General features: G+C 42.9%; 1 protein-coding gene across 1 annotated transcript in view; it reads left to right on the forward strand.

The window, feature by feature from the left end:
* The window catches only part of Mov10l1 (Mov10 like RISC complex RNA helicase 1), a 62,325-nt gene extending 45,329 nt beyond the window's left edge, over nt 1–16,996 (forward strand). Inside the window, exons 19-24 of the mRNA XM_051189112.1 lie at nt 581–745; nt 3,355–3,528; nt 7,758–7,907; nt 15,446–15,553; nt 16,266–16,403; nt 16,892–16,996. Of these exons, the coding sequence (XP_051045069.1) occupies nt 581–745; nt 3,355–3,528; nt 7,758–7,907; nt 15,446–15,553; nt 16,266–16,403; nt 16,892–16,996 (840 nt within the window). The remainder of the gene's footprint in view (nt 1–580; nt 746–3,354; nt 3,529–7,757; nt 7,908–15,445; nt 15,554–16,265; nt 16,404–16,891) is intronic.
* Nucleotides 16,997–18,017: the final 1,021 nt, after the last annotated feature.

The raw sequence follows: 18,017 nt of genomic DNA on the forward strand, positions 1-18,017 counted from the left end.
CCCCAGAGGTCATCTGGCATCCACTTATGAATTTGTCAGGCTTCCCACCATCTCCCCTCAAGTCACCAGGCTGTGAGTCAGTACTAGGAGGAACTAAAGAACAAACAAGGGCTGGTCTAATTAGATCACTTAAGAGACTGAGAGAATGATATTAATGTGTGTGAAGCCTACCAGCAAAGGGTACCATGGAAAAGGGCCAAGGGTAGTTTCCCATGGCCAGGCAAGGCAGAAAATTCCAGAACACAAGCTGCCTCCCTGAGGCTTTTGCCATGTTGAGATAAATGGAAAAGGCAGCTGACTGATGTACCAGGACTGATAAAAGCAGGTAGTAACTCTTAGTGGAGAAATCTAAGTCTCAAGCCCATCTAGTTTCTCCTTTCCCACTTCTCTGTCTAGACCATTGCCTCAGCATTTTCCCTCATTCCACAGAACCAGAGTGTGCAAGGGAACCCTGCCTGCACAGCCCCAACCCTAACCTATTCAGAGACACTTGCCTGTGGATTCTTACAGCTCTTCTACTGTGGTTGAACGGTGTGCCTGTCCACTTACCACTAATCAGGCATCCTTGTGTGTGCTATAGATTGTCCTTGCTGGAGACCCTATGCAGCTTGGCCCAGTCATCAAATCCAGGCTGGCTATGGCCTATGGGTTGAATGTGTCTATGTTGGAGAGGTTGATGTCCAGAGCAGCATACTTGAGAGATGAGGATGCCTTTGGTGCTTGTGGTGCCTACAACCCTCTTTTGGTGAGTTCTAACCTCTTCTGCTTGATCACACAAATAGAGAAAGAGTGGTTTTTTTTTTTAAGCAGGCAGTGCTGGCTGGTGGAGGGGGGGGGTGCTGAGGGCAGACTAGCAGGGCAGCTGCCATACTGCTCTCACCCATCTGCCCTTCCCATGAGACAAGTACATGAGCAGAAGCCTCTTCACAAGAAAGCTAGAAGTGTCCCCACCTCCACAAACATCCACTTGGTCCTTGTCCTCCTTACCATGTGAAGCATAGTGATCCACAGACATCTGGGGAGGTTGGTCAGCAGCATGTGTGGCTTCCTCCACTTCCCAGATAACATTTAAGGCACTTTCTACCTGCTCGTCCATCTCATAGGGACTGCTGTTTGGATCAGAGGCTGCCATGGAGTTTTAACACTGATGGTGGAGAGTTTGGGGGTTCAAGACAATAAAAGAAGTTAAATTTGCCTTACTCCATAAATATAGGAAATGGCTTTTGTAACTCTGTGTGAAGGAAGAGATAGCCTGCCTCTGAAACCTGGAGGGATGTGTTCTGTGTGGTCTTCTGACCTAGGTGCTCATGTGGTGGAGCACAGCTTCTGTGTTTAAGCAAGAGCTCAGTGAAACCACCAAACCAAACCCCTCTATAAGTAGAAGGAAAAACTTATCTAAAGATCCAAGTCTATCTCTTGGCTTTGGGCAGAGAGAAGTGAAATAGTGGGAGAGTCCTGCCAATTATAAGGGGTTATGTTGCAGCAGGAGGTATGCAAGTTAGCTGGAACAGCCTGGCAACTAGCATGGGGCTTTGATCTCTTGAAGGCTTGTTTGAGTTAATAAGGAGCTAGATGCCCATTCTGGAGGTGGTTGGCTATAAGGGACAGATAAGGGAAGTAATGGCTTTTCCTGACAAACAGAAATTCACTTGTCAAGGTTTCTGAGGCATGCTGGTTTTAAGCAGCAGTCCATCTGTTTACCCAGTGAGAGTGCAGCCTGAACTGAGCTCATTTAGAATATTGCCAGTGGAACTGCCATTTGGGTGCTGAGGGGGACACTTTGCATCTAACATTGGGCTCACACGCCATCAGTCAGATTCTGAGGGTGGACTTTGGAACTTGTAACCATAGGAGTTCACAAAACACAATGAGCTTGGGAATCTGGACTCTGTATGACATCATTAAGTAGTGAAAAAAATCTACAATTAAAAAAGTCATTATCTAAACTGCCTTATTATTACTAAACTGTTATAATACGAACAGATTTCCATCAGAACTTGTATTCCTAGTGTTGGTGAGATGTAGCAATCATGAAAGTTTTCAGAGAAATGACCCTTTACTCCATTGGCAGTCCCAGGAGTGAGTGTTGAACAGAGACTGGGAAAGTATGTTGTGAGTCTTCAGGCTGAGGAGAATCTCTGAGGAGAACACTCCTAAGAAAGGTGCCTGCTGTCCCAGAAGAAGAGGGCCATGTGCATATAGGATGAGGTGCAACATGGCATCTGCTGGTTCAGAGAGAATGCCTGAAAGCTGTACTGCCCATGGGAGATAGGTTCTCACCCATCTCCTGTGCACTTTGGGACATGCAGTTCCTTTGCTTGGAAAAAAAAAAGTGGTTTCCTCCTCTTTCCCTTGTTCTCTGCTGTTCTGAGCTGGTGTGAATCGTCACAGTGGGACACATTCTGCTTTTTGAAATGAAATATAGTTTATTGTCCTAGAACTAATTTTGCCAATATAATTACTATACATTAGTTGCTCTGACAAAATGCCTGTTGGGAACGATTCGATTTCATGGGGAAACGGATTTGTTCTGGCTCATATCTGAGGGGATAATATGACATGGAAAAGAAGGTGTGGTGAGATGAGGTATCTGCAGTCAGAAAACAGAATGAATACTGGTGCTCATCTGGCTTCCTCTGTTTTCCTTTTTTATTTACTATGGAACTTCAGTCCATGAGTTGGTGCCCCCCCAACATTCAGAGTTCTCCTGCCTTATTAAACCTCTTTATAAACATCTTCAACAGAGTCACCCAGAGGTGTGTCTCCTAGGTGATGACAAATCTAGTCAAGTTGACAGTAACAGTTGACTATCACAGCCAGAAACAATGACAGATGCTTATATTGCACCAGCTTCCCAAGCAGTTGGAGGGAAAAGTATTTTCCTCATGCTGTTGCTATCCCCAGGACCAAGGATGTACCAGGGCTGTTAGAGCAGCAGCTCTTCCTTCCCCCTCCCGCCCAATGCTGAGTCAGCTTTGTAGCACTTCATTTAAAGGCTGAGCTTGTAAGGCAGCAGATCAAAGGCAAAACTTGCTTCACAGAGAACTGTCCAGATATGACTGCATCCATTAAGAGATACTCAACAATCAGGATCTGGGAGAATCACAAAAGAGGCCTTTGGTCCTTCTTGACATTAAAATGGATCTTTGAGATTCAGTCATCTGAGAAACTTGGCCTGGCCTCAGATTTCAAGCTAATAGATTAGAGAGAGTCAGGAGCAAGGGGCTATCCCATGAAGTCAACAGTAAGATGACTGGTTTCAAGTTTGCCTTGCAAGGACAGCAGGAACAAAACCTGGACAGACACTCTATGGCTTTTGACTCTTTGTGACCTGTGTCTACCTTTTCTCTTCAGGTAACAAAACTAGTGAAGAACTATAGGTCCCACTCAGCCCTGTTGGCACTGCCCTCTCGCCTGTTCTATCATAGGGAGCTTGAGGTCTGTGCTGATCCCAAAGTAGTGACTTCGCTGCTGGGCTGGGAGAAGCTGCCCAGAAAAGGCTTCCCTCTCATCTTCCATGGCGTGAGGGTAAGTCTGCCTTGATTGCTGAGTTCTTGCACCTAGTGGTACAGGAAGAGGGGGAGGAGGTGTCTTCATTCAGAGAACAACCATAATGTATGATTCCCAATGTGTGTGTCTCCTGTCTAGGCTACATTAGCCAAGCATTCCCTGTGGGCCTGAGGTGGGGGAAGATGGGTACTGATTTCTTAAGTGTAAGGTAGCAAGAAAGGACTGCTGCTGACCTCTCCTGTCAGAGATTCCATACAGAAAGAGGAGCTTAAGAGTGGATATTGCAGTCCCTGTCCTTTGGTGTCTGGATTAGATAAATACAGAGTTCCGAAAGGAAACACAGGCTAGTATCAAAGAGCTCAAAGTGTGCATTAGAAGTCTGGGAGGATGGGCTAGAGAGTTGCAGGCCTCTATTCAATTCCCAACACTCATATTGAGTGCCGTACAACCACTTGTAACTCCAGCTTTAGATCTGATGCCTTTAAGCCTCCATGAGCACCTACACTACCATATACATACAGACACACAATGAAAAATAAAAATCTTGGGGAGGGGGAAGGGCTGAGAAGTAAGGCAGGAAGAACCAATGGGAGCTGGGCACCAAGGACTAATATCCTGACAGTGCTTGCCCTGCCCTTAGGACCAGTAAAGCTGAGAACCCACAAGAACCAGTCAACTAAGCCCTCAACCCCAGGTCCAGAGGCAGGGGGACTGGCAAGGACAGAGTCTCCTTCCTACAAGACCTTACAGAGTGGGGTTGAGATGCCCATCAGCTAAAATGAATTGCAGGTATTCACTAAAATCAGGTTGTTTGTATTGGGAAATTAATTGTCAGAACTAGAAATCACATTTTATATTCACCCTCCCAGAATTAGTATCATACCCAGAAGGGAAGGTAGAGTCAAAAACCCCTTCTTTCCCATAGCCTGGTCTTATAGGTATGTGAACCCATACACAGCTGCACCCATGCACAGTCCCTGCCTCAGTTCTCTCTAACCCTGTGAGGAGAACAGGTGCTCTGAATCTGTTCGAAGTGCATTTGAAGAAATGTGTGCTGGTGGCTCTTGACCTGCCTTTCTAAGGCTTTTGGTCAGTGCCTAGTCCTAATGTGCTGGCTGCTCCTACCCAGGAATACCCTTCCTGTGGTCTGGGTACAGAAGCCTCTAGTATACCAAGATAGACTTTCTGTGGCTGTTATAGTGGAAGGAATCTCTTTAGAGTGCCCAGGGATGAATCTTATGAGGCATAACTAGTGTTACTGTGGAACAAAGGCACAAAGACATCAAAGATGTCAGTTATTTCTTAATTAACCTATATATTTAATACAGTCTAATTTTAAAAATTACCAGGCATGGTGGCGTACACCTTTAATCTCAGCACTCAGGAGACAGAGGTAGGCAGATCTCTGAGGCCAGCCTGGTTACAAAGCAAGTTCCAGGACAGCCAGGACTGTTATACAGAGAAACCCTGTATTGAAAAACAAAAAAAAAAATTACTGCAAGCTTCTTTATGAAAACCATTTTAACGATAGTTCAAAATATTTTATAAAAGAAAATGAGTATAGCCCTAGATTCAAATTTTAATATTGTCAAAAAAACTAGACAAATGAATCACTAGACTTGATATGTTACAAAACATACTATAGAGTTAGAGTAAATAAAAGTGTCCAGTATTAAATATATATTACATATGCAGCTTAGTAGTAGAATACTTGCCCAGTGTTTATAAGACCCTGGGATCAGTTCTCAGTACCACAAAGTATGTGGGATGTGTGTGTGTATGTGTGTGCATGCACACATGTGAACATGTATGGTTGTCTATAAAGGTACAAGTTGGTGGAAGACAGTCCAAAAATACCAGCGGATATAGAAGATTTTTCTTTTTTGACACTGGCCTCTGCTGTGTAGCTCCAACTGCCTTGAACCCACTTTGTAGACTAGACTGGCACTGAGCACTTAAGAGATCCATCTGCCTCTACCATCTGAGTGCTGGGATTAAAGATACGCCCTACCATGTTTGGCCCAATATAGAGGATTTTAAGAGAAAAGTGCTTATCAGTCACTGGGAAACAAGTTGGAAATACAGATTTGGGAGTATATGGCAACCTAAAGGTAATGTATGGAGGTCAGGGAACACACTCTGGGAGAGGGAGGAGGAGGGACCTGTGGACCAATGTCTCCTTTTTTAATCCAGGGTAATATCTCACTAGGTTTCTCATGGGCAGGTATTTTGTTGTTCTTTTAAATTTTGTTTGTTTTTAAGATTTATTTATACAGTGATATAGTGTTCTGCCTGCACGTATCCCTGCAGGCCAGAAGAGGGCACCAGATCTCATTCTAGATGGTTGTGGGCCACCATGTGGTTTCTGGGATTTGAATTCAGGACCTCTGGAAGAGCAACCAGTGCTCTTAATCTCTGAGCCATCTCTCCAGCCACTCATAAAGTTTTTTGAGACAGGATCTTGTGTATATCATGTTTTTCTTGAACTTGGCATATAGCTCTGGATGATGAAATTTGTGGCCCAACTATTTCTACCTCTAAGTGCTAGGTTTATAGGTGTGCACCATCATACCTGGTTTATTTAGTGCTGGAGACCAAACTAAGAATTCCATGCATGCCTGGCAAGTGTTCTACCTAATGAGTCATATCCCCTGCCTTGTTTGTTTGTTTGTTTGTTTGTTTGTTTGAGTGACAGTCTTGCCAACCCAGGCCAACCTTGAACTCAAAATCCTATTCCCTCAGTTTTCTTTGTGCTGGGATTACATATAGAAGCCCCCATACCTGGCTTCTATGGGCACTTTAACTGGTGGGTCTGGATCAAGCAAACAAAATTGCAGATCATATAGCAACAAGAGGTGGACACTCTTGCTTGTCTGTATAGTCTGTGCAGTTGTGAGGGTCAGCAGGGACAGCCAGGCAAACTGCATCTAGCTGTGTCACAGAGAGGTGGTCACTGGGGAACAGCTGGATAAGACACTGGTCTGGATAGACCATGTGAAAGACTGAGAATAGACTCAGACTTGGAAGCTGTTGACGGAATAACAGCTTCCTGCTTCTACTGTGAGGACGTCCATTTGTGTTCTGAAGGATACAGAGGTGGTGGAGAACCGTCAGCAGTCACTGCAGGTGGTTTAGTTACATTTCAGTATTTTCCAGATACTAAATATTCCAAGTTCAAGGTCCTGAGAATATGTGGTCCACACCCAGTTTGAGCAGAACGAACTATATCACTTTGTGAATTGGCTTCAGTGTTGCTTGGCCCTTGTTTACTGAATGCTTGGCTTCCTCTGGGAACAGCAGACTCCGTATCCTTGTGCCTGCCTGTGCCTTGGATATACCAGATAGAATTGCTCAATAAGGTGTTTATGACACGCTTAGGGCAGGGTTGAGCATCCTAGATAGGCATGCCTCTGGTGTAGCTCCCTATGAATGTGACCACTCTGTAGGCCTTGTGTAAGTGGACCATACAGTTATGCTCCTATGCCTGGCTGTGTCTTTCAGCATTCCTCAGGGCTTATCCTCGTAGAACTTCAGGATTTCCTCCAGCATTGGTGGTATAGTGGTGAGCATAGCTGCCTTCCAGGGTTTCCTTTTCCTCCTTCTTTCTTTCTTTTCTGAGACAGGTCTCACTATATAGCTCTGGCTGTCTTGTAAATCATTATATAAACCAGGCTGGCCTTGAACTCATAGAGATCTGTGTGTTTATGCCTCCCAAGTGCTAAAATTAAAGGGATGTGTCAGTATTGCTGCCCTTAAAATGGCAGGTTTATACAGCATTCCTTTTCTTTACATGTATAGCAAGTAATGTGGTTCTAGGCCAGGCATAGTGTCATAGGTCTTTAATCCCAGCACTTGGGAGGTAGAGACACATTAATCTCTGAGTTTGAGGCCAACCTGATCTACCTAGCAAGTGCCAGGCCAGCTTGGTCTATATAGGGAGATTCTGATTCAAAACATTTTTGTTAGCTAAGTGTGATGGCACGTTCCTTTAATCCCAGCATTCAGGCCAAGACCATCCTGTTCTACATAGCCAGTTCCAACCTAGCCAGGGTTACATAGCAAGACCTTGTCTGGGGAAAAAATTTCCCATTATTTAATGATAACTGGTCTGATGGGTTATAAATTCTGTATGATGGTAGAGATTTTTTTCTATTGTGTTTACTATGTATTCCCAATCCCTTCTTGAGCTCTTTAATCCTTGATAAATATCACTGGGTAAATGGCAAATTATGTTCTCACTATCTCAGGGAAATGAGGCTCGTGAAGGGAGAAGCCCATCGTGGTTCAGCCCAGCTGAGGCTGTCCAAGTCATGCGCTACTGTTGCCTCTTGGCCCGAAGTGTCTCCAGCCAAGTTTCTTCCAAGGATATCGGTGTCATCACACCCTATCGGAAGCAGGTGAGCCCACCAGGACTCTGCCCTTCTTATACATAGCCACTATGGCCCTTGGTCTTTGATTTCTGAAGGGCAGAAACAAGCTCATTCTGAACATCAGCAGGTGTTCAGAGAAGCAGAACTATGTTCTAGTGATGCTGAAGATATGAAATTTGTAAATCATACAGCTCATAGTCATTATTAAGCAGCCACCTACCAGTGTTGAAGATTATTTTTACATTTTAGGTAATTATGTCATAAATTTTTACATAAGGACTTGAGGAATTTCTTGGTATTTTGTCCCTTTAAAAAAAAGCTTTCAGCTGGTCATGGTGACATACACCTTTAATCCTGGCACTTGGGAGACAGAGGCAGGTGGATTTATGAGTTTGAGGCCAGCCTGGTCTACAAAGTAAGTTCCAGAACAGACTACAAAGCTACACAGAGAAACCCTGTCTCGGGGGGAAAAAAGGAAAAAGGAAACAGCTTTGGAGGGGGGGAGAGGGGAAAGGGCTGGAGTGATGGCTCAGAGGTTAAAAGCACACTGGTTGCTGCTCTTTTAGAGGTCCCAAGTTCAATTCCCAGCAACCACATTGGTGGCTCACATTCATCTGTGGTGGGATCTGATGCCCTCTTCTGGCATAAAGTCAATAAATCATTCATATAAAATAAATGAATAAGTCCTTTAAAGAAAGAAAGAGCTGGGTGGTGGTGGCAGACACTCTTAATCCCAGCACTTGGGAGGTAGAGGCAAGTGGATCTCTGTGAGTTCGAGGACAGCCTCCAAAAGCTACAGAGAAACCCTGTCTTTATTTTAATTATTATTTTAATTGAACATTTTATTTAATCACTGATGAAAGATATTATCTCTTCAACACAAATTCAGTATGAAAGTTTGCTTCTGTGTGTTATATGCACATATATATGGAGAAACCCTGTCTTGGAAACCAAAAGAAAAGAAAAAGAAAAAACTTTTAGCAGGACAGTGGGGGCACACTATTAGTCCATCACTCTGGAGGCAGAGGCAGGCAGTTTGAGTTTGGGGACAGCCAGGGCTACACAGAGAAACCCTGTCTTGAAAAATCATTTAGAAGAAAAAGAGAAAACAAAAAAAATCTTTCAGCTTCAATCCCAGAATTTGGGAGGCATTAACAGAAGGATCTCTGAGAGCAAGACCAGCCAGGGCTATATATTGAGACCCCATCTCAATAATAATAATAATAACAGTAAAAAAAAATCTTTGTATGTGTAGTTCATATCTTTAATAACCATCCTTGGAAGACTAAGGCAGGAGGGTTATTAATGACTAGTCTGGGTTATTTCTATTCTAGGACTATCTGGGCTATAGAGAGGGAGGACCCTGTCTCAAAAAAAGATAAAGCTGTCCACCCCAGCCTTCAGCCTGTATTTCTCAAAGATAATGAATACTGTTGGCATTTGTGAGGGTGACCTTTCCACAAAGGATTGTAAAGCAGCAAGCACTGCTGACCCTATAAAGCTCTCTGCAGGTTGTGACAACCAGAAACTGTCCTTGTTTATTTACCTGTTCTGAAGCTGTACTGTGGGTAGAGGTACCCTCCATACCAAACACAAGTTTCAGGAGTTCCTGCCCCTATGGTATACAAACCATCAAAGCTCAGGCTAAGGGCCCTAGAGCAGTGAGCAAAAGGTTGATTGCACAGGCAGTTGTGAGAACACATGGTCTGTGCTGATGTGTGTTAGAACGTCTCTTTTCTGAAGAGGTGAGTGTGTAATCCTGGTGGTATAGAGACAGCAATAGCTTGATTAGGAGTACATAACCAGTCGATGCTAGGCTATCTTTCTCCTTGGTTAGTCTGTGACCATTGGAAATACAGATCTCTGGAAACAAGAGCATCTTCATCTTGATGCTGCAGTGCAGCTGACTCAAATCCAAGTCCATATGTTTTCTTTTTCATTTCTTCTTGTCTCATATATTAGTACATCCTATTATATATATTACATCCCCTTCCTTCTCTCCTTCCAGTCCTCCCCTCTCCCCAAAATCCACATCTCCATTTCCCTTCAGAGAAGGGCAGGCCTCCCAGGGATATCAACCAAACATGGCATATCAAGTTGCAATAAAACCTGGCACATTCCCTGATATTAAAGCTGGATGAGGCAACACAGTAGGAGGAAATGGGACCCAAAAGCAGGCAAAGGAAGCAGAGACAGCCCCTGCACACCCACAAGAACACCCAGCTACACAACCATAACATATATGTAGAGGACCTATGTCAGACCCCTACAGGAAAACTCCAACCCAAGGAGATTAACTACACCATGAAAACACAGGAAATAATCTCACACCAGCAAAACCAAAAGAAGGAGCACATACACACACTACCAACAACAACAACATAACAGAAATTAACAGTCATTGGTTATTAATATCTCTCAGTATCAATGGACTCAATTCCCCACCCCCCAAAAAAAGACAAAAGATAACAGTCAGTGCTGTGCACACCTTTTAATCCTAGCACTGGGGAGGCAGAGGCAAGCTAATCTCTGTGAGTTCAAGGCCAGACTGATCTACAGAGCAAGACCCAGAACAGTCTCCAAAGCTACATAGAGAAACCCTGTCTCAAACATCAAACCTCACTTATATATTAATAGGGGGAGACTTCGATACCCCACTCTTGCCAATGGACAGGTAATCCAGACAAAAACTAAACAGAAATACTGGAACTAACACATTATGAACCAAATGGCCCAAAAGGATATCTACAGACCATTTTACCAAAACACAAAAGAATATACCTTCTCAGCACCTCACAAAACATTCTCCAAAACTGACCACAAAGCAAGTTTCAACAGATGTAAGAAAATTGAAATAACCCCATGTATTCTATAAGACCACCACAGATTAAAGCTGGATTTCAACAACAGAAAGCCTACCACATTACAGAAACTCATATAAAATCTCTACTAAATGACTACTGGGTAAAGGAAGAAATAAAGAAACTAATGACTTCCTAGTAAGTCAGTGGGAATGAATGCACAACATATCCAAACTTACAGGACACAATGAAAGTGGTGCTAAAAGGCAGTTCATAGCATTAGTTGCCTTCATAAAGAAATGGAAGCGATCTCTTACTAAGAATTTAACAGCACACTTGAAAGCTCTAGAACAAAAAGAAGCAAACACACCCAAGAAGAATTGACAGCAGGAAATAAACTCAGGGTTGAAATCAACAAAATAGAAACAAAGAGAACAATACAAAGAATCAATGAAAGGAAGAGTTGGTTCTTTGAGAAAATCAACAAGATAAACAAACCCTTATCCAAACTAACTAAAAGACACAGAGAATATCCAGATTAACAATATCAGAAATGAAAAGGGGGACATAACAACAGATACCAAGGAAATTCAAAGAATCATTAAGGCATACTTCAAAAACCTGTACTCCACAAAATTGAAAAATCTAAAAGAAATGGACAGTTTTCTTGATAGATACTACTTACCAAAGTCAAATCAAGATCAGATAAACAATTTAAAGAGACCTATAAGCCCTAAGGAAATAAAAACAGTCATTAAAAGTCTCCCAAACAAAAAGAAATGGGCCAGACATTTTTAGCACAAAATTCTACCAGACTTTCAAAGAAGAGCTAGTAACAATACTCAAATTATTCCACAAAATAGAAACAGAAGGAACATTGCCAAATTCATTTTATGAGCCACAGTCACCCTGTTACCCAAATGACACAAAGACTCAACCATAAAAGAGAATTATAGACTAATTTATCTCATGAACATTGATACAAAAATACTTAATAAAAAACTTGAAAACCAAATGCAAGAATATATCAAAAAGATCATTCACCATGATCAAGTTAGGTTTCCTCCCAGAAATGCAAGGATGGTTCATGAAAATCTGTCAGTGTAATCCACCATATATATACAAATTGAAAGAAAAAAAAAACCACACACTTTTGACATCCTACACCCCTTCATGATAAAGTCTTAAAGAAATCAGGGATACAAGGACCATACCTAAACATGATAAAGGGGATTTGCAGCAAACCAATAGCCAACATCAAATTAAATGGAAAGAAACTCAAAGCAATTCCATTAAAAACAAGTTCATATATTTGGCTGGACTTTTTTCCAGGCCAAACTTTTTTAAGATTCATTTTTATTTTATGTATGAGTGTTTTGTCTTCATTATTGTTTGTGTACCATTTGTATGTCTGGTACCAGGAAACCAGAAGAGAAAGAACATCAGGTCTCTTGGAACTGGAGTTATAGGTGGTTGAGAGTGGCAACTGAATCCATCTCTCCACCTCAAGAATGAACAATTTATGTTCGTGTTCATTCCTTTTGGGTTTGATAAATGGTTCATCGGGTTAAAGCACTTGCTGCCAAGCATAACAACCTGAGTCACTCCCAGGTAGAACATGATGGAAGGAGAGAACCAGTCCCTACAGATTGTTCTTTGACCTCCATGTGTATGCCATACATGTGCATGCCCCCATACCTTAGATAAGTAAATATGTAAGTAATAATTTGAGGCCAGGGAGATTGTTCAGTGGGTAAAGTGCTTACTGCATAAACATGAGTACATGGGTTCAAATTCCCTAGAACTCATAGCAGTCCTCCTGCCTGAGAATCCCAAACTCTGGGATTACAAAACAGGAGTCACCTTGGCTGGCTTAACTGCACTCTTTTATTCTGCTGTTGGGTATCTTTTAGTAAATTTATCAGCTCAGACTTTGAATTGTAATTACAATCTTGGCTGGGTCTTTATCATTTCTGTCCTTACTAGAATTTAATGCGGCATCTTTTAGTTATTGAGACACATTAGTAATGATGTCCCTGAAGGCTCTGCTAGATCCAACACCTGCAAACACTCCTGGTTCCCTCATGCCTTTTTTCTTGAGTGAGTGTGGGTCACAGTTTCAGTTCTTTGAATGTTTTTAAACTTTTGTTGAGAGCTAGAAATCTTAGAAAACAGTGAGTTTAGGCTCTGATTTCCACTCTAAAGATTGTTGTACTTTCTTCTTACTTGTTTCTTTGGTTCATAGCTGCCTCTGCTCTGTCTGTGGCATCTATTTTTTCTGGTATGTGTCCTTGCTGAGTTTTATTTTCATTGTTTTTAATCATGGCTTCTCAGAGAACTACAAGCCCAGCTTAGTGGGTAACGAGCTCTCAGCAGTAGACTTGCTTATCATCTTGAGTGGGTATGGCTACCATTCACTAACTATGTATCCTCAGGGGCCTTTCACTACAGACCTCAAGCCATTTGAGTCTTCCCAAGCTGCTGTTTCCCACCAGGCTCTTTTGTGTCTCCAGAGCCATAACACAGCCTCAGCCAGTAATACATTAATTCCCACCTCAAGCTCTTTTTTTTTAAAGTGGGAGAGACAGCTGTGGGTGCTGGGAACGTAACTCTTTTCTTGTTTTTGTTTGTTTATTTGTTATTTGGATTGGTTTTTGTTGTTTTGTTTTTTGTTTTTGGGTTTTTGTTTGTTTGTTTGTTTGTTTATGAGCCTAGCTTTTAATAACTGAACCATCTTTCTAGCCCTCAAGTAACACTCTTGGCTCCCCATGCCTGCTTGCCTCTGAACTTATAGCCTGATGGAAGAATCCAGACTAGAGCACAGACTCCCATTGTTCATACCCAAAGTTGAGTAGCATTAACACATTAGACTGTGATTATTTCCAGAATACCAAATGTGCAAGTGTATGGTTGCTTTGTGGGAGTAGACTTGTCTGTCTCCTCACTCAGTTGTCACCAATCTTGCCCATATCTTCTTTTTACCTAAAGCCCTTCATGGGTACTAGTAGACATCCTTAGGAAACAGATCATGTGACATCAGGCTGGCCCTGTGCCACATGGCATCAACCTGCCCTTGAGGCTCAGCTGGGTCCTCAAGATTGTACTGATTTAGGCTGAACAGCTTTCCAGACCTTCCACACTGATCTTGGTTACGGCACAGCTGTCCAGCATAGTAGATTAGTTCAGGGTCTCTATGTTAAAATGATTATTTCATTATTATTTTATGATTTTTAATGTGTACAAGTATTTTGCTTGCATACATGTCTGTGTGTACCACATGACTACTTGCTGTCCCAAGGAGGCCAGAATAGAGTATAAAAGTGTCACTTATTTGCCAAGAGAAATAAGTAACCTCCACAGTGATGACAGATCTGCTGATAAGCAAGAAACCAGGTTGCCAGTGGTGGAGGCACATGATTTTAATCCCAGCACTCAGGAGGCAGAGACAGGTGGATCTCTGAGTTTGAGCCCAACCTGGTCTATAAAGCAAGTCCCAGAACAGCCAGTACTACATAGAGAAATCCTGTCTTGGAGGGGAAGAAAAAAGGAGAGAAATCATTACTCAAATGTCCACTTGTCACAAAACTGGAGCAACTGCCCCAGTGTAACCCTACTGGAAGGAGCCAGAAAGGCTAACTGAATTCTCCAACATCCCACCCCCAACCCCATGGAGCCTTTGCATTGGCATAAAGGGTGCCTAGCTGCAGAGGTATAGTCTGAAAATGGTGTGTGTCACTGTGTTCAAGCAACTGTAACTTAGAACATGCCTCTCAAATCCCCACATGATCTGAAGAAGGGTGTGAATAATTTAAAGTGTAGGACAAATAGGTTACAACAGAAATGCTGAAGACTAAAACACTTCACTGAAGTTGAGCCACCATTAAGAGCTGAAGTTCTCATGCTAGAGCAAAGATTTGTAAACCACATCAGAGCTCCACTAACTTTAGGCTACAAAAGCAGTGGGTCACAATGTGACAAGACCATAGTGTGATAGCCAATAGTGGGGAGATGTACTAATGACGTCCCAAGCTCTGCATCTGGCCACACAGCCCCTGTGTGCCTTCCTAGGCATCACATAAGAGAGCATTAGGGCACCTGTGGTGTTTTGAATGAGAATAGCTCCATGGGCTTCTGTTTTTGAATTCTTGTTCCCTAGTAGATGGAACTGTCCACACTCTAACATTCTGTTCCTCCAAACTCCACCAGAATCATCCATTAAGCTGTGTTTACAGCATGCTAGCACTTCTGTAGCCCACAGCTCCACAATGTTCCTAAATTCCTCCTGCAAACCAGCTGCAAAGGCCTGAGAATGACATGGTTGGGTTTAGTCATAGCAATGGCCACACTTCTAGCATACTAATTTTCTGTGTTATTCCCATGTCACTTTGAGACTACCTGACAAAACAACTCAAGGGAGGAGGAAAGGACTTGTTTTGGCTCATAATTTCAGAGAATTTCAGTCCATCATGGTGGGGGAAGACATGGTGAATAGCAGGACATGTGGCAGTGTTCACATCACAGGAATAGGAGCAGCGCTAGAAAGGCCCTTCAACAGCCCTCGGAAAACTACTTCTGCCAGCTGAGGGCCACTTTCTAAAAGTTGCACAGCTTTCCCAAAATAAAGCCTCCAGCTGTGGAACAAGTGTTCAAAGCATAAGTGGGGAGAGGGGGTACATTTCCGACCCAAACCATAACAACATTTGGTTTAACTCTAATAGGTATATCTTGAGTTTTACAACGTTATTTTTGATCTTCTGTTTTGAGGTGGAGAAAATAAAAATCCTTCTGCGAAATGTGGATTTGACTGACATAAAGGTTGGCTCAGTTGAGGAGTTCCAGGGGCAAGAGTATTTGGTCATTGTCATTTCCACAGTAAGTTCTAAGTTTGAAGCCAGCTGGCATGTGCTTGAAATTGCTGGTTATTTAATGTGTGATAGATACATTCAAATGGATACATAAAATGAAACAGTGTAACAAAATCCTGTACTGCAAGCTAGACTCTTACCACACTCATGTGCTTCCAAAAGTGGTGACTATGATACATTGTTTAATAAACCCCAAAGATCAGGAGTGCAGGGAAGAAATATACAGGAAGAAATAGCCAGTGCATGGCCAGTGAAAGACTGGTGTGGTGGCGCATGCCTTTGATCCCAGCACTTGGAAGCAGAGGCAGACAGAAAGTGGAAAAAAAAGATAGTGAAAGACAGCTGGCGACAAAAAAAAAAAAAAAAGACAGCTGGCGAGCATAGTGAGACAGATGACAAAAGAAGGCCCCAGCACTGGTCTTTACCCCACCCCACAAGGATAGCTTAACTTTCAAACCACTGTCTTTTAAAATATCCCCATTGCTATTGCATGCTAATTGCTAATAGAAAACTCAGATTTTTAAAAAATGAGCACCATCTACTCAGACCATAACCTGTTAGCATCTGGGGGCTCCCTGTCTGCAGACAGAATAGTGCTGATATCAACCCTGATTCATTTTTTTTATACACAAATAAAGGTCATGTTGCTTCTTAACATTTCTGTATCAAGAAAAAAAACTTAAAATACCATTTGTATTCATCTTTATGCCTTTTTTTAGGTGCGGTCAAATGAAGATAGATTTGAAGATGACCGTTATTTTTTGGGTTTCCTGTCCAATTCAAAAAGATTTAATGTTGCAATCACAAGACCCAAAGCATTGCTTATCGTTCTGGGAAACCCTCATGTGCTTGTCAGAGTGAGTTTGCAGAACACTGGGTTGCCATTGTCTTAATGGAGGAAGGGAAGGATACAGGTTGCAAGAAGTGACCTCTGAGGTCAAACATGCACCTGGCACCAGGAGACTCTGGGCCTTCACTCACTTGGCTCTTTTGTTTTCATCAGGATCCCTGTTTTGGAGCGCTGCTAGAATACAGTGTTACAAATGGTGTCTACACAGGGTGTGATTTACCTCCTGAACTGCAGGCTCTCCAAAAGTGAGCACTCCTGGCTACTTCCTAAAAGGTGAGCAGGCTTTAGGACTCCCAAACCTCCTATATTGGTTCTTCAAGACCTCATGCACCCAAACCACTGAAGCCTCAAGACTAGCCTAAATGTTTTTGGTTTTTTTGTTGTTGTTGTTTTTGTTTTGTTTTGTTTGTTTACTTTTCCTGATCCCTTGGTTGGAGCAGCCACTGTCCTGGACTTTAGTGTTCAGTGTCACCCTACCCTTGTGTACCTGAACAGGTAAACAAAGCACCTCATGTAAAAGAGCCCTGGAGGAAAGTGGCTGCAGGTGCTCACTTCTCCAGTGTCAGGGTCTGTGGGACACAGAAGAGTATGGCCCATTGATGCACAGCACCTACAACAGGGAGACACTTCACCTCGCCCTATGGACCCTCAGATCCAGTCATGCTTCAGTCTTATGTCTCTTGAGGCTTCCTGGTCTCAAGACTGAACTTTGTATATGTGGGACCACTGAGTCAGCTGAGCTGCTCCTGCTTTCTTATACTGACCTTGGTTCAGTTTGTTTCTGCCTGTGGGCAGTCACTGCCACTACCCTCGCCCCAAATAAACACTCCAGTAACCCAATGTGGTGATATTTTGTTTGTGATCTAACAAATAAAGCTTACCTGGAGCTCATGCCCTTTTCCGCTGAGAAGTTGGTGAGGGAAGAGGTGGCTATGGCTGGCTTCTTTGTGTCTCTGATTTTTCAGCATTTATCCCAATACCTGATTCCAGGTTTTTTATTATTAAGACCAATTAGAATGTGTGCTATGACCCCAGGCCCCTTTCTGTGCCTGAATGCACCTGTATCCATGATAAGAGTTTTGTCTTTCATTTGCACCCTGCTGGCTATAACTTCTGGAGTTGGCTCTACCATCATCTGCTCTACACCGATCCAAATGTGTAAGAAACAGCAGGACAGGCCACCGGCTCCACTCACCAGAGAACTACAGGTCACCGCTGAGGAGTGAGAAGGGTGTTGGGTGGAACCAGGCCCACCTAGGCCCTGGTATTTCTGGAAAAGCGCAGTCAGTAAGGACCTGTACTAGAGCCCTACATGTCCTCCCTAGCCTGTCCCTGCATTCAAGTAGATGTCAACTTCTGAGAGCCTTCACGGGTTAGATGAGATGGGCCCCTTGATGGGCCAAACTAGACTTCCAAGTCTGCTCTGGAGGCACCAAGCAAAGAATTAAATTTTCATCAAGTCTTCTCCTTCTACTTAGCAGAGAGGTCAGCACAGGTGGTATGGCTCTACCATGGTCTACTGCTGCCCAAAGAATTGCACTTGGAGCCTGGGTCTTTCAGAACCCATGATGAGCAGTGTGGGGTTTAGCCCTTTTGTGCAAGTGGGGACTGTCTCCTGATG

Source organism: Phodopus roborovskii, unplaced genomic scaffold (assembly GCF_943737965.1).
Source record: "Phodopus roborovskii unplaced genomic scaffold, PHOROB, whole genome shotgun sequence".
NCBI classification, from domain to species: domain Eukaryota; kingdom Metazoa; phylum Chordata; class Mammalia; order Rodentia; family Cricetidae; genus Phodopus; species Phodopus roborovskii.